General features: G+C 43.3%; 1 protein-coding gene and 1 long non-coding RNA gene across 16 annotated transcripts in view; one reads left to right on the forward strand and one right to left on the reverse strand.

Annotated features, from left to right (window-relative positions):
• Positions 1–16,185, forward strand: part of LOC310750251 — a 345,492-nt gene that overhangs the window by 125,552 nt on the left and 203,755 nt on the right. The window lies entirely within an intron of this gene.
• Positions 1–16,185, reverse strand: part of CUX1 (cut like homeobox 1) — a 256,957-nt gene that overhangs the window by 119,711 nt on the left and 121,061 nt on the right. For all 15 annotated transcript variants that reach the window (XM_083587394.1, XM_083587395.1, XM_083587392.1 and 12 more), the window contains exons 4-5: positions 14,265–14,343; positions 945–1,082 (exon numbers count right to left, since the gene is read on the reverse strand). In XM_083587394.1, the coding sequence (XP_083443520.1) occupies positions 945–1,082; positions 14,265–14,343 (217 nt within the window). The remainder of the gene's footprint in view (positions 1–944; positions 1,083–14,264; positions 14,344–16,185) is intronic.

Genomic DNA, 16,185 nt, shown 5'->3' on the forward strand with positions numbered 1-16,185 from the left:
TTGTAGGTTCGAGTCCCATGTTGGGCAAAAGATTCCTGCATTGCAGGGGGTTGGACTCTAGCACCCTCATGGTCCCTTCTGTGATTCTACAATTTTAACCACAGGTGTTGTGTAAAAGGAAAACAGTTTTAGAGAGAACTTCTCATTCCCATTTCAGGACGCTGTTTGCTGCAAAGTCCAAATAGGAACACACACAACCTGAAGCATTTGAAGAGGTGAGCGCTCGCTGCTTGTAATTACAGTGTTTCTATCTACAAGGGACACCATTAACAGTTGGCCCGTCCACTTAAATAACTAACCTACATTGCTTCAATATCAGCACTCTACCCTAGGGATAAACAAAGTAAAGTGAAGGCAGCAAATACCCACGTAGAGTCACATATTAAACTGACAGAAAACGGCACAGTGCTAAGCATTCCCTCTAAATGCGTACGAAGCATACAGGCAGTGGCTGGAAAAGATTCACATACAAATTAATACATTTAAGCTGGGCCTTAATATTCAAACACTGAAAAACGGCAACCGCAAGAAGTTAAAAACAGGTCAGCTAAATCCTGAAAGACAAATGAGAACAACAGATTTAATTGAGGCAGAGATGCTGCGCGTGTTTGATGCTTATCAAGAAGATTCTAGCTGAGATCATGATCCAACACAAAAAAGGCAAGCCTAGGGATGCCAGAATCTTAACCTGCCCCTGGAAATCCTGGCGACCACAGGGGCTGAGAATAAAGCCAGCTGCTATGTACTTTACCCACTAATCTACAAAGCCCCATCTAGAGTTCTGTTTCTTGGTCATGCTACAGTGCAAAAGGTTATGGAGAACTGGCTTTTACAGATGGCATTCCTTCTCTAAATATCATTATTATTTCCTTATCTAAACCATCCCCCAAACATTTATGTTCACACATAAGTAGGAAGAGCATTCCTCACCCTTCCCAGTTTACCTTGATTTTTCACTTCTGCAAATTCTTTGTTGTACTCCTCAAGCGTTTCTCTAAGTTTCTGGTTCTCTGTTTCAATATCGTGCATGCGCTGGACTTTCAGCTGGAGCTGCTGCCCCAGATCCAGAGCTGGTACGGGATCTGAACAATACAAAGATGAAGACAGATTGATCTCCATTTCCAGACAAGCAAGTTTATAATTCAAAGCAATACAATTAAAAACTCAATTGCAATCGTTTGGCAAACATGTCTGTGTGCGTGCAAGCAAATATACACACACATGCGAAAACACACAATTTATGTATTTGGCGTCAGGTCAAATCCTTTCCAACAAGTCAAGTTATCTTGGTCACATTTCTTCAGGAAATCCTAGATTTCCCAGCTGATTTCACATTTCTTTGGGGGGTTCTAGATTTCTAAGCTTTGGGGAAGCTTAGAATTTCTCAGATCCAAATCTTTCCTTTCTTGAGGAAACAGGAGAACTGGCATGGTGTGTGACGATAGGGAAGAATTAGGTTGCTCAAACATTCAAAACAAACACTGAAAAACCACACCAGGATTCCCCCACCAAGTATTTTGCCAGAAAACTCAGGCAAAAGGGTCTGATCAAGTGGGATCAGCCCAAGTTAGTCCAAGTTAGCTAGCACATCCAGGCAGCCTAATAATGTTCAAAGCATCCCTAGAAAGGCACCACAATACACCTGCCACATACACATACACAAGCACGTTTCACAGAGACTGCTGGGCTGGTTGTGAGCTTTGCCAGCCAGAGCAGAAGAATCCTGGAATCCAAAAAGGGTCTCATAAAATAGCGCTGCATACATTTCTGCGGTGGGCGCCAGCATCACTTGTGAAATGGCTACAAAGATTTAGTCTCCCGCTGAGGAATGTTAAACACACCAATCTCGGAGGATCAACAACAGTACATATTAGGGAGCTCGCTTAATTTGCAGCCGCCACAATCATTAATTTTACAGACCACCCTCAGTTGCTGGAAACGCATAATAAGCCCATTGTACCTCTCTTAACGCATTAAGTGCAAGCCTGGGCACTTTGCAACGTGTCAGTCCAGCACCAGAGTTTATAAAAGAACAGCACTGGGTTATGTTGAGGAAAGAGAGGCAGGGTGTGCTGCGTTGTGTTAACTCTGCTCAGAGAGGGCTTCCTGCCTTGCCACCTCCATAATGCAAGGGGAAAAACTGAGGCTGCTTATCACTTGCCCTCACAGCACATGCATACTTTATAACTACATCACTTTCTCATTTGTGGTTTTTAGGCCAGGGTGGTTGTTTTCTCTTCTTCATTATTAGCACTGTTAAAATATTCATCTCACATTAGGTCTTTTTTTAAAAAGTTATTTAACACAGGGAGGATTTGAGAGCAATTATAAAATTTAAGTTCAGTGGCAGCTCGGGGAGGTAAAGGCCCAACAGGACTGTCCAATTAAGTAGTGCACAAATTGCTGCCACTATTTCCTGCCCTCTGTGGGCTGGGCTGGGCTGGGCTGAAGGGTGGAAGCATTTGAAACAACCAGTGCTCCTGCTGTCTCGCATCAGCCAGAGGCTTCGCTTGGGCCTCGTGGGCTGGAGCTAGAGCCTGGAGTGTAGCAGGTCCGGCTTCCATGGGTGGCGAACTGGAAACACTGGTGCCCGAAGAGGCAGCGATGGGAGGAGTCTGTGCACTCCAAGCAGGAGAAGAGTTTTGACCTGGCGTTGAACCGACAAGGCCAAGTCAAGGCTTTCACTACAGCCGTCTGAGTAGAGGAGCACCCCTAAGGGGAGATGTAACCAGAAGGGTCAATGCTGACTCTTTGCCATGACCTCCACAGTGCTGTCGAGATTCAGCTGGCAGGCTGTGGTGGTGGGAGAAATAAGGGGGGTGAACTAGGGGCTCCTGGGTTGGAGGGAGAGGGGAGTATCCTATCTGTACTGCAAATTTAGTCACTCTGGAAGAGGGAGCAAGGATGTCAGCTCTCCCCTCTGACCTTCCGATGGAGCTGGAAGCCTCGGTGGAGGCTGGAGAGGGCTTTGATGGACTAAGAGGGGAGGCTGAACAGAAGGTTTAGAGTGTGCACTAGCATTCAGACTATGAGTCTTGTGAACAAGCACATCCTGCCCCTTCTTTGAAAGCTTGGTGGGAGGGGCGGGAAAACCTGTTGGGGCATCTTCATCACTTCTATGCCGTTACAAACTTCTTGCCCTGCTCCATAACTTCTGAGCACTGGGTCTGCTGCTGAGGCTGCCTGAATAAGTATCTCTTTCATATTTCCAAGCAAGAGCCTCTGTCTGCATGTGCTGGGTGGGAGTAGAGCACTCTGACAAGGACTTCATGTTGGACCCACTCAAACTGTATTTCTACATGTACACACATCTTTAACTATAGGTACTGTCTGAAATAGAAAAAGCATATTTGGGAGTATATTGCAGGATGCTCCTGCAGCCAATCGAAAGCCGCACCTTGCTTTCTGAACATTTCGGAAGTCGAATGGACTTCCGGAACGCATTCTGTTCGAAAACCAAGATATGACTGTATTCTCTCAAAATTTTGCCCATCTCTTATATTTCTTCTTCTTCCTCCTCCTCTTCTTCTTCTTATATTATTATTATCAGTTTGCAGGAGCACATCCTTGGCAATGGGACCAGAATCCAACCTTCACACTTTCCCTTAGCCTCCAACTCAACCAGCTCCACTGAGATCAGCCAGTTTCTGCTTAACTGCGAACTTTGTTCTCAAGAGGTGAAGCCTGCTAACACCCCATCTCTTTAAGAGGCACCTGGCAGCTGTGCCATGAGACACTCTTCTCCATCACCCCCTGAACTTTGCCAACCCTCTACCTCAGGGTCCTCCTCTAGCAGATCCTACCAGTCCTATCTGGCTTAAGTCACAGGGCCCATGACAATTTTTAGGGCCCCAAGACTTGCAAATTAACAAGGTTTTCCTGGACTAAAATCTGCCAGGCATTTTGTATTAACTATTACTCACCCACCCCACCAACATCTACATTATAAAATGAATAATGACTAAACCTTTAGTCAATAAATTCCCAAATCCCTGGAAAACATTATATCGTAAATGAAAATGTTGGCACTCATAATTATTCATTAGGATATGTATATTTAATTTAGCTTTATTAAAGGTTAATGTCAAAGAAGCAAAACAGTTGCAGAATAAAGTATGAGCATAATGTTAAGCCTATCTCCTTGCATTAAACTCCAAAATTTGCTTAAGCCAAGATGAATGATTAAAATGTCAGCAGCTTTTGAATATTGTTTTGGGATATGCTAAAGAGGCCACACAGAACAGACTTCTCCACTTTAATTCATATGGCTTCTATTAAAGAAAACTAATTTAATAATCACTGCTATAAAAACTCGGCCATGATTCTGCTACATGCCAGCCCAGCAACTGCTACGCTTCAAACCTAAAAATGTAACAAGCTTCAAAAGGTATGTATTTGGGAACTCAGAAAAATTCCCAAGGAGGGCCATTTTTATTATTATTGTACAAACCTTGCAGTGGTATCTGTTAAGGAAAAATGATTTTAGAAAACAAAAATGATTTCACTAGAGCAAATAAAAATGAAAACCTACTAACAAACTACACTTTGGTTATTAACTTTCTTACAAGAAGAATGAGACACAACGTTTGAAAATAGCGATGAAGATAACTTAAACACCCCCCCACCATATTCCACTCAGTGCCAGAAATTTGCACTTAATATCTCTCAACTGGGAACAAAAATATTCCAGGTTCCTGGGGAGCAGAATATCCCAACCAGATGTGAGGGTGTAATCATGTAAAATTATTTGGGGGATTGAGAAGAGAAACAATTGCTCCCTGTGTTGATACCTGGGTTCGAATCTCTATTCAGAGATGTGAAAGTACTCTTTTTCTTTCTCCTCTAACATGGGAGGAACGTCAAGAAGTCTACCTCACAAGGCTGTTGGCAACTTTATAATTGCTGAACAAGACCGTGAACACTGGAAATGTTACTAAGAAATGATTATGTTCAATAGAACATGGTTGAGTGTAAATCTGCAGCTGCATCACTGGGACAATAATCATCACACACGTTGAAAGATTTTGCCTTTAACAGTAAACAGGAAGACCCTGGTTAGCGGTGAGAATTTCTGTGCCTGAATGCTCAGGTTCATCAAATAAAGTTTTAGAGCAGTAAAAGGTACAGGACCCTTGGATGGTTAAGTCCAGTCAAAGGCGACTATGAGGTTGCAGTGCTCATCTTGCTTTCAGGCCACGGGAGCCAGCGTTTGCCCACAGACAGCTTTCCGGGTCATGTGGCCGGCATGACTAGACCGTGTGCAATGGAACACCATGACGGAAACCAGAGCGTATAGAAACGCCGTTTACCTTCCTGCCACAGCGGTACCTATTTATCTACTTGCACTGGCGTGCTTTCAAACTGCTAGGTTGGCAGGAGCAGGGACAAAGAAACGGGAGCTCACTCAGTTGCGGGGATTTGAACTGCCGACCTTCCGATCGGCAAACCCAAGAGGCTCAGTGGTTTAGACCACAGCGCCACCTGTTCCTAAACTCAGTAGCAAAGTAGACAGGTGAGCCCTGGAAACATGCCACCATCTCTGTATTTGAAGTGCTGCCTGGTCCAAGTCCAGTTTAAACCTAAGGAATCATCAGAAGGGGAACTGGCAAGGTTGCCCATTAACACTTATCACCTGGGCAGCAGACAGAGTAGGCACTCAGGCCACCTGGTCCCAGTCTTCCCAAAGACAGTGATATCCATTTTATTTTGATTCACATCATTTGCATATTTGTAGATATAAATCTGTACATAAAAATCTGCAAGCACAAATTTGTTCTCTTTCTGGGTGCTGCACATGTAGTTGCCCCACTACTGTGAGTGCGGATGACCTGGTCTTCTCCAATTCACTGGGAAGAGTCCCCAAAGAATCAACACTGCCCAGAAAGCAGAATTCCATTCCTAAGCCCTACGTGAGTGGGTAACAGGGATGCAGCATTAACTGGGCAATCTGCCAGTACAAGGAGTTCTGGGAGCTGCTCTGCTACTGTTTTCACTCCATTTTTGAAAATTATGTTCTATGATGTTCTTCCTGTTTCCAGAGGGGTAGAATCCCGTAGAACCTTAAAGACTGACTAAGAAACTAGTTATGGCATAAGCTTTCGCAGACATGAATATAATAAAATTATTATTATTAATTACTATTATTATTATTATTATTATTATTATTATTATTATTATTTATATCCCGCCCATCTGGCTGGGTTTCCCCAGCCACCCTGGGCGGCTTCCAACAAAATACTGAAAATACAACAAAACATCAAACATTAAAAACTTCCCTAAACAGATCTACCTTCAGGTATCTTCTAAAGGTCAGATAGTTGTTTATTTCCTTGACTTCTGATGGGAGGGTGTTCTACCGAGAAGGCCCTCTGCCTGAAGCATAACCAACAGTTGTAGATATATGCAGACATGGGGTTCGGGATGGAATTAAAAGTTATGAAGTCAGAAGGGAAGGGAATGCATCATGGACAGACTGTGACAATTCAATGAGGGCTGGACTGTATGCAAACAAGTGACCCTTTACAACAAGCACCGAGAGGCAATAGAAAACCACAAGGTCCATGTTTTGTAACTTTTTCTTGTTGAACCATTAGGTTTACGCTATAAATGGTTCTAGCCACTACCTTCCACACATTCCCACACCTGTGGTTTACTTATTTTGGTTTTATTTTATGTCTGTATTTGTTTGGCAGTGATCTATAATTGTATATGGTCTATGTATATTGTCATCAGATCCCATTTGATAACAATATATTTTGCAGAATCCCTTTTTGGGGGGAATTAATAACAGTTATTAAAACAAACAACTTGTCAATGCTAAGCTAACTAACACAGGCAGTAGGAAGAGAAAGTCACCATCTCACGCCAGACCCACATTAACAGAACCGAACTTCTCAATGGACTGCAACTCATTCTTTCTGCAGCTGTTTTTAAATCACTTTACTGACGGCTTTTATTGTTTGTTCTTTTTGTGTATTACTTTTTTATTGTATTTTATTATTCTTGTAAGCTGCCCCAAACAATACATGAGGAAGCACAGGCTTCAATTAAAAAAAAAATGTATAAAATAAACATGCATGTATTTTTCTTTGCCCTTTAAGACTAGGATATGCCACTAACATTAACCTGGAAAATCCTGTTTTATTCTGAACTCAAGCCTTGTTCCCAAGAAAGAGAGAGGGTAGTGGACTAATAGAAAGGCAGATGCATTTTAGAAAAATGCTCTCCGCCCATGGGACACACCCTTTATTCTCCAAAGTAACTGTTTACAAAGGGAACATTGAGGCTGACCCTGTCCTTCTCCTCCTCCCTTCAGCATTAGGTGAAGGGCTCAATGCACCCCTTGTGAGCCTTGCTTCCACAATGACATCATGTGCCCACGTGGATTACTTTGCGCTGGGGCACTCTAGGCTAATGTAATCATATGATTACATAATTAACCCAGCTGTCTCATTAAAAAAATCAACTGGAATTCAGGGCATAATTAGTCATACAGCAATTAGCATGCTGATGAGCAAAAATGATGAAAATCCCTCTAGATGGGGAGTGTGTGGGGACCACCCATGCCATTTCCAAAAAGAAAGTAAAACCCCACACGGCTGAACAGGACTGGGAGCAAAAGAAAGACCAGATCTGGATCCAGACCTCCAGTGCGGGTTTTGTAGATTGCCAACCGTGCTTAAAAAGGAAGGGTGAGGGTGCACACACAACAAAATGCCGTATAATCACCAGCAGAGAAAGGTAGAGGAACGCAAGGGGTGGGTGTCATGAGCCAGAAAGGCTCTGTGTCATCCTAGCAGGGTTGGATCGAGAAGGCAGAAAAAAACTGACTGACAAAGAGGTTGGTGGAGGTCAGTTTTTAGAGAGGTGTGGCAAGGGTCAGAGAAGCTTAATATGAAGAAGGCTGGTGAGCTGCACATAGAGATATAAAGCTGGGGAGGGAGGAGAGAGAGCGCAGAGAAAAATGTGGGTCTCTTTTGGCAATGGTGGAGAACTGGGGGCATTTCCTCTCCACAGGCCAGCAGAACATCCTCAAACACCTGCCCAGCCATGGACCTCTCTCCCCGTGCAGGGGTGGATGGGCTTGACAGTGGTGTTCTTCCGCTGCAGAGTGAAAAATTACTTGCTCTCCCCAAAGTTTTTAGATCTTGTTTAATTTCATTTTTACTTTTTAAAGTCTCTACTCCTTCTGTGTTTTACACTGATTTTTATTAATTTAATGGGTGGTTTTTAACAGTATTCTTGGTTTTTCCTTTCTTTTCAAGATTCCTGCTCTTTTGTTTGAATGCAAACTGCAATGAAGCCACTTTATTTTTTACAGAAAGCAAGTATACAGGCACACACAAAATAAAGTCAAGACCCACAGCTGGCCTCAACCCAGCTGCCTGTTCACCTGTCCTCTCTGAGTGGGTGAAAACTCCTGCTTACTGTACCCTCTTCCTCTTGGAGGTGGTGCAGATTTGAGGAAGGGCAAGTGAATGAGCATTCACCCAGAGTCCTTTGAAATCTGAGTAGGTATGCGGCTAATTACAAGACTGCTCTAGTCTGCCTTTCAGAGCTCTGAACAACATGGGAGCTTTCCTGCACAGAGCGTACATCTGATTTTGGAACAATGCCTGTATGCACACAGAGCATAGCATCCATGGTCCTCTCCTGGAAGACCGCTGTGCCACCTTTGGCAAAGGCAGGGTTTCTCTACATGGAGGTTTTGCAGTGGCAGAAAGGCATTCTGGAAAACATGAACTCCAAACCACATCAGGAGTTAGAAAGGGCTCCCTGGACTCCACCAAAGGGACTGCCTCCTCTTTTGCTGAAGGAGAGAGCAACACGGTGGAAACGCAGGAGCAGAATTTGTTCAACAGGATCAGGAGGCACATCTAAGCCTCTCTTTGAAGAGATTTTGCATTAAAGCATAGCTAATCTGTTTTCTCTCTCTTTTTTTTTTTTTAAAAGACATGACGTGTAAAATGTTCATCTGCACTAAAACATAGGTATCTGAACCAGAGCTTTGCAGCTGCTAGCAACCCCATAATCAGCAGTGTAATATCTGCACAGAACTGAAGCATGCCCTCTATGGACACAACTTCAATGCAACGAGACTGGCTATCTTTATTTATCCTGTTAAATTCCCATTTGCCACGCAGTAACTCATTCGTCTCCTGGTGGTGGAAGGGGATTGCGACAATGGGGTGGGGGTGGGGGGTGGGATGGGGGAAGAGAACCAGAATACTAAAACAAAAGGACTTCATTACAGGCCGGTAACACTGACAACAGCCAGACAGCCAGTTATGAAACACGAGCAGAACCACAGAGGCAATTAATTTTTTATACAGCTGGTAATGCGCTTCCGAAGGTTTGGCTCTAAAAATAATTCATTCCTGACGCTTCAACTCCTTTTCGGAGCGGCTGTATCTGCTCTTCCAAAACCAGGTCTCCACGCAAAAGCGCTCGGTGATGGGTTTTCTTTCGAGAAAACGCCCACAGAGAACAACAGTTCGGTCTGGTGGGGGGGTGGAGGAGAGAGAGGAGGAGATAGAAAAGAGAGCGTCCTCCGGCAAGTCCTTTGAAAATGCACTGTTTGGTTTTAAAGGCCACTGCACACCATCAGCAGTGCCACAAAGCAAAAGGGAGTTCTTAAGTGTCCCTTTATTTTGCCCCCAGGACGTTCTGAGCAATGTTCACAGCACAGAGAGGCCTCAAGAACACACTCGCCACCCTCCCTCTCTCTCGTTTATGCCAGAGCAGAGCAATGCCTCAACTGGTGTGGATCAAAGCAGCACCTTTTTCTCAAGGCCAGTGCAGAGCAGAGGGCAAAATGCTAGCCTTGGACCCGAAGACACCCAGCTGCCTTCAGAGAAGTTACGATTCCTTGGCTTCACCCAACCTTGCAGGATTCATTGGGAGGACAGAATGAGAAGAACAATGAAGCAACTTGCACGCCAAAAGGAAGCAAGAACAAATTGTCATAGCAAGTCCTTGCATATCCATCCACAAATGAAATTGCATCTCAAGACCAAATAAGAATAATTACACTGTGGCTTCTGAATATTCAAACGCCTTCCGGTATAATTAATTCATTAATTATTCCCCAGAAAAATTAATAAACCCACATCACCTAGGGCTTTCTCGCAAGGAAGCTGTAACCTGCCTCCTGACGCAGCCAGCCCGGTGACAGAAGAGTGATGGCCCGAAGGCCCAAGCTCCCCCAGGACTTCTTAGGAAGCGCAATAGAGAGCATGCTTTCAAACACTGGCTACACCAGGCTCTCCTCTAAATCAACCCAAGCTTCCTTTAATATGCTGATTTTTATTGTAAAATGAGACTCACCCTAGAGACTAAATGTTTGCAAAATAGTCCGTCCTCTCTCTTGCTAACAGGGAGGGGTGTTCTGGGCTGGGATCATGGTGCATGAAGACAGGGGTTCAGTATTTTTATCCTTGCACCATTTTCCCAGTTAAAAAAACCCCAAGCTACCCCCATTATTTGTTTATTTCCCCAGAGGCACCCCCCCGGCAAAGACATTATGAAAATCTGTATTCCCATACATACACCACAATTTATAACAGTATATTATCTACAAAACTTGTTTTTTTATTACATGATCCACAAGTTAGCATTCTTACAGATCTGGAGTAACAGAGTTTGGGCTGCAAGGGCAGCCAGAACTGCTAGAGTTAGTGAATGTTATAAATGAATCCAAACGAAGATTTTTTTTCTGGAAATAATGACAAGCCAAGAGCTGCTGTCTAAAAAGCAAGTGTTTTCAAGGGGGGGGGGGTGCGGCTACTCTTTAAACCAGTAAGTCACTCATCCAGGGTATTGGTAGGTACTTTAAACAACCGAGGGCACAAATCTGCAAAGATAAAAATGCACATGCTAATTTATATGCATACATTCCTTTGGGCTAATTTGAGACAGTGGGTGGCTGGGGTCTCCCCTGCCACTGTTCTTTGCTTACAGGCGGCTGAGCACTCTGCAGTTTTTGTTTTTTAATTTAAATATTCTTTAAAAACATTGGGGGGAGGGGATGTGGTAAGAGATCCGGAGCCCTGCACACAAGTCCCAGGGTTCAGCACTTCAGGACCATCCCCTACCAGCATTCCAGCCATTTAGCTAGAAACATGGTTTTAGATTAACAGCTTACTGGAGCTGTCTTTAGAGCCTTGGGATGTGGGGGTGATGATACAAATACTGGTTCTGTATACGATCCAAGTACCACAACATTGTTATATGTGGAAATTCAGAAAAGCAAAGTCCCTCAGAAACAGACACACTGCAAAAATTATGGGAACGGGTTGAAATGATTCAACCGGCATCTTTGTTGAAGGATACCATAAATTTCAGAAAAGAACTGGCCCTGCACGATACAATAGATATAGGAAAGAAGTTAGGTTTTTAAAGGAACAGAGGTAGACTATATATTACTACCCAGCATCATCACGTTAGATGTTAAGCTTTCTTGTCCGATAGTAATAATAATAATGTCACACAAAGCAAAACTCCTAGGGCTTGCTCTACAAAAGGAAGTTCCGTGTGCACAAAGTAACCTTTAACACCAAACAAAGAATTACAGGCTCAATCCATTAAGAACTCCTGCCACCTTTTTCAATAAGAATATGGAAGGTAAAGATTCACACAAAAGTCCTGTACATTTTCATCAGTGTAAATAAGGGCTCAAAGTTAAATTACTGAACCATCTAGGCCAGATTAGACAAGAGCTTCTACCTTGACCTGACCCCTACATGGTGTCCGTGCACGAGTGCAGCCATAGCTCAGTGGCAAACCACATGTTTTGCATGCGATAAATTTTAGGTATAATCCCCCAAATACGGTAGGGTTACTTTCTGAAACCCTGGAGAGTTGCTGCCAGTCAGAATAGACAATACTGGGCCAGATGAGTCTGATTTGACATGAGACGGACTTCCATGTTCTAACATTCTTAAAGGTGCACATGTGTACAATTCAATCTGTGCAGGCCCAGATTCACTGCAAAGTCTGGGGTTAGGCTCATTACATATAATTCTTTGGTTTATGATCGTGTACATCGGATGTGTTTTCTCTGTTAACCCAGTTTGTCAAGAGTGCAATCAGTTTTCACGTAGGGCATATTCTAGCTGCAGCTGTTTCCTGAGCCTTATTATGGGATAGAGGAGCTGACCTTGCTCTACCAGTCAGTCTAGAAAGCGAGTTTGTCTCCTCCTGCTGGTGAGGAGGCAAAAGACTGGCAGGAAGCTGACTAATCCAACCAGAGGAAGGTACTGCCCCATATATTTTAGGAATGCCCTTCAGCACCATCTAGCAAATGCCCCTAACCACTGGTTCCCTCGTTAAGGAATTCTCCCAGCATTCAAATCAAAGCTTTGAAACCATGGAGTGTAGATTTCTGAATACCAAGAACCAGCTCATTTACATTGCTACGCTACTAATTTTAGCTATAGATATAAGCAGAATTTACAAGAATAAACAGAGTGGCCTAAAAAGCCTTTTATATACTATGGGTATGATAATGAAAAGAGAAAAAGAAAAGAAACAGGAGAGCCTGGAAATCAGAATGCTAGGAATAAAAGCCAAACACACACAGAGAGAGGAAAAATCTTGCTTTATAATTATAGACAACCATGTAATAGAATCAGTCCTCATTACTCACAATACATTTCCCAATCATATCAATTTTTGAGCTTGGAGAGCAAGCTCAGAGGAAGCACATGGCTGATAGTTGCAGCATACATTTGGTGTGCATCCTTTCCAACAAAGTTTCCAGTCTGCCTTATATTTGCCCAGGCTTTTCCTGACCCATAAAATTGGACCGTATTTTATGTGTTTGAATATACTTTATTCCTCTTTTATATGCTTTTCTGTTTGTTTTTTTATATTGCTGTCCCATTTGTTTTAGGTTGTGTTTTTATTTTAATCACATATCATTTGGGTGTGTGTGTTTTTTTAAGACAGTACACAACTTAGAAGTTTTTGAAATATTTTGCTGTATATAAATGCTTTTAAAAATAAATAAAACAAATAAGAGGCAACATGACCAAGCAAGCGGACCATCCACATCGAACATAGCTTTCAGAAACAGCCTGGTCTTGAAACAACGGAATGTGAGCAAACGCTCCAGTGGCAGTAGAGCTAGTGATCTGGTTGAGGTCCTGGTCTCACCATGGGATGGCAAGATGAAGACACGTTCCTAAGGGTCCTCTCCAATGCTGCAGGGTCCATAGTGCCCTTTAGTTTACCAAGGAGTTGTAGATCATGAAGGGGAAGCACTTTGGCACTGGCATTGCATCTTCAATGAGCCATTGGGGGGGCGGGGGGTATTCCAGGTGGTTCAGAAGCTAATCATACCCGAAGTGGGCCTTGGCGCACCGGGTAACATGCTGTGCACTGTTTGCATGGCACTTGGATGATAAAGTCACTCAGCTCTGTAGCGCCTTGGATACAGCAGTATCTAGTTGCTGTGTCTAACGCAGCACCTCCCATACCAGACCCAGAATTTTGAGATGTGATGGACTGCCTGCCTGCTCCCATGTACACAATGGCCTAGACAATTGCCAAGTGTGTGATATTTGGCAACACGTGAGTACTCAGTACCTGCAACCCAACTGTGGAATGTATTCCCATCACAGATTCTACTGCCACCAAACCTGATGTGTTTTTAGAACCATTTAAGAACCCATTTATTCACCCAGGTCTTTGGCTGAACTGGCTGTGGAGCTGGGCGGTCTCCCCTTTCTGACTTGTCAAACAGCTTTATGCAACGATGAATCTGTTAGTTTTATGTAACTGGCTTTATTGTGTATTTATTTTTTATATTGTAACCCGCCCTGGGGTTATTTTGTAATCAAGAGTGGGCTATAAATTCTCTGAATCAGGTTATCTTCAACCTTTTCACACCAAGGACCCACTTTTAACCAAAACATGCCATTGGGGACCCATTTCTTATTTTTTTTACGGATTTATTTGTATGGTTATAGGGCTCTTGTTGCAACCCACCTTGGATCAAGGTGCAACCCACTAGGGGGTCCTCATCCAGCAGCTGAAGACAAGTGCTCTAAACAAATAAACAGTTAATCCCAGATCGTTCCCTGAAATGCTAGCCAGTAAACCTCACTTACAATTTCTTCCCATTAGAAAGTATTGCAGCGTATTGATTGGTGAAATACTTCTCAAATACACAGCCAACTGACAGGCAAAGGAGAAAATGCCCGCCAGGACATGAAACTCCAGACATCATTTGCTTTTCATAACAGGACAATAAGTCTGCATACCTGGAACATCAATTAATCTCTTGTAGACATTCAAGAATGCTGCCTCGGCTTCTTTGCTTCTTTTGCCCAAAGCATCAATCTGGAAAATAAAAGGGGGAGAAGAAAGGATCTTCAGATCAGTTATAGAGGAAGAAAATACTACCACTTACACAAGCAAGGGTAAATTTATGACTTCATAAACATTTCTGGGGATGCCAGTTCATGTCTCCTTTAAAGCTAGAAGGTCAGAGCTCCACATGAGAACAGCAGGATTGGAAAAACATTTCCAGTTCCTTAGTGTGGGCATCAGATTTTTATTTTTTACTACCAGCCTTTTACAGCCAGATCTGGTTCCTGCAAAGAGGAGGGTGGAGAGAGGAGGCAGCAAGAGGAGGCAGCAAGGAATAGGCATTCCTAGTATCTCAGACTGTCCAGCAAGCCTGATTCATAGACACCCTGCAGAGTGGCCTGTGGCTGCTGTGACTTGCTTGGCTGCTCCTCCTACAGTTCCTCCTCCTTGGCCAGAGCAATGCACAGACCTCTCAAACATTGTGCCACCAGTCCTAGACCCACTGGGGACTAAAGTCCTGACATTTGCAGGCTGAATGCACTTCTTAGATTTAGAGGTGCAGGCAAACCGTCGTTATTGTGGCTATTCCTTTTTTTGGGCATATTTTTTATTCATTTTCAAGAATAATATCTAGGTACAGAATAAAAAATATCTTCAGTAGTACATATGTTATTTTTAAGCCAGCAACAGTTATGGCAGAGGTTGAGGAATGCCATGCATCAAGTAACAATAGAACAAATAACTATTCTGCGTGCACACACATCCGTTGCTATAGCTATCCTATGTGCGAATTTTGTTGTTGCTAATGAATCTCCCCTCTGGCATAAACTACTAGGTAGTCTTAAGCAAGGTACTCTCTCTCTCTCTCTCTCTCTCTCTCTCTCTCTCTCTCTCTCTCTCTCTCAATCTCAACTCTCCCATATGTAATATGGGTATAATACTGACCTCGCTTACAGGACTTTTGCTCACACCACAGCATGATAATGAATGTGAAGAGCTTTCAACACATGAAGATGCTATACAATGCTAAGAATTATTGTTTCCTTCTATATTTGAGGAGATGGGCTACCTTGATGCCTCCTGCTTTTTCCAAAGAAGCCACAGCAAAGTGGTTGGCACTGAAGCATTTTGTAATTTCAACATTTATTCTCTTATTAACAGAGAAAGCACATCTGGTTAAAAGGTGTCAGCAAGCACAGAATCCATGCAATGTACCAGTTTAAGGGTTTATTTCACTCTGCTCTAGAATTCTAAGAGACGTCATTTTTACTCTGTTTACAGTCTCATTTATCATGACTTGCAGTGGCTTGACAGGAAATAAGGCTATTTGCAATATACTATCCAGGTTGGGTAATTCCTCTCAAAAATTGTTCTGCACATGAGACTGGTGGATCAGTATGAAGGAAAAAGCAGAGCACCCTAGTCCAAAATATCCCACAGACCTAATTGCTTCCTAGGCCTCTCTGCTGACCATCTTCTCAATCTCATCCAACCCAGATTGGTCTCCTAGCTTTAGGCCTTATCTCAAGTCAACTCAAACCCTCCCCATGTCCCTGGCCCCTTCATCCTTTCTCAGGTTCAACTTCTTGTGCTCTGTGGACCAGAAGACCTTTAGAGACTGATGTGTTTTGTGCATATCCATGTCTTAACATTGCCCTCACAGCACACATTGCCTATTCTGGGTCTGGCAGACAAAATGACACAGGTGCCTTCCCGGCAAACTGGGACCTTAGGGTGAAGGGTGGGCAACTGATTGATTGACTGATAAAAGCAGCAATTGCAAGCAGTTGTGAAACTGCCCTGTAGCACCCCATGAAGCTCCAAGCGGTCACTTTGCCCATCTTTTTCAACCTGCACCACCCTGCACAATCG

This window comes from Podarcis filfolensis (assembly GCF_964270895.1).
Source record: "Podarcis filfolensis genome assembly, chromosome: 15".
NCBI lineage: Eukaryota > Metazoa > Chordata > Lepidosauria > Squamata > Lacertidae > Podarcis > Podarcis filfolensis.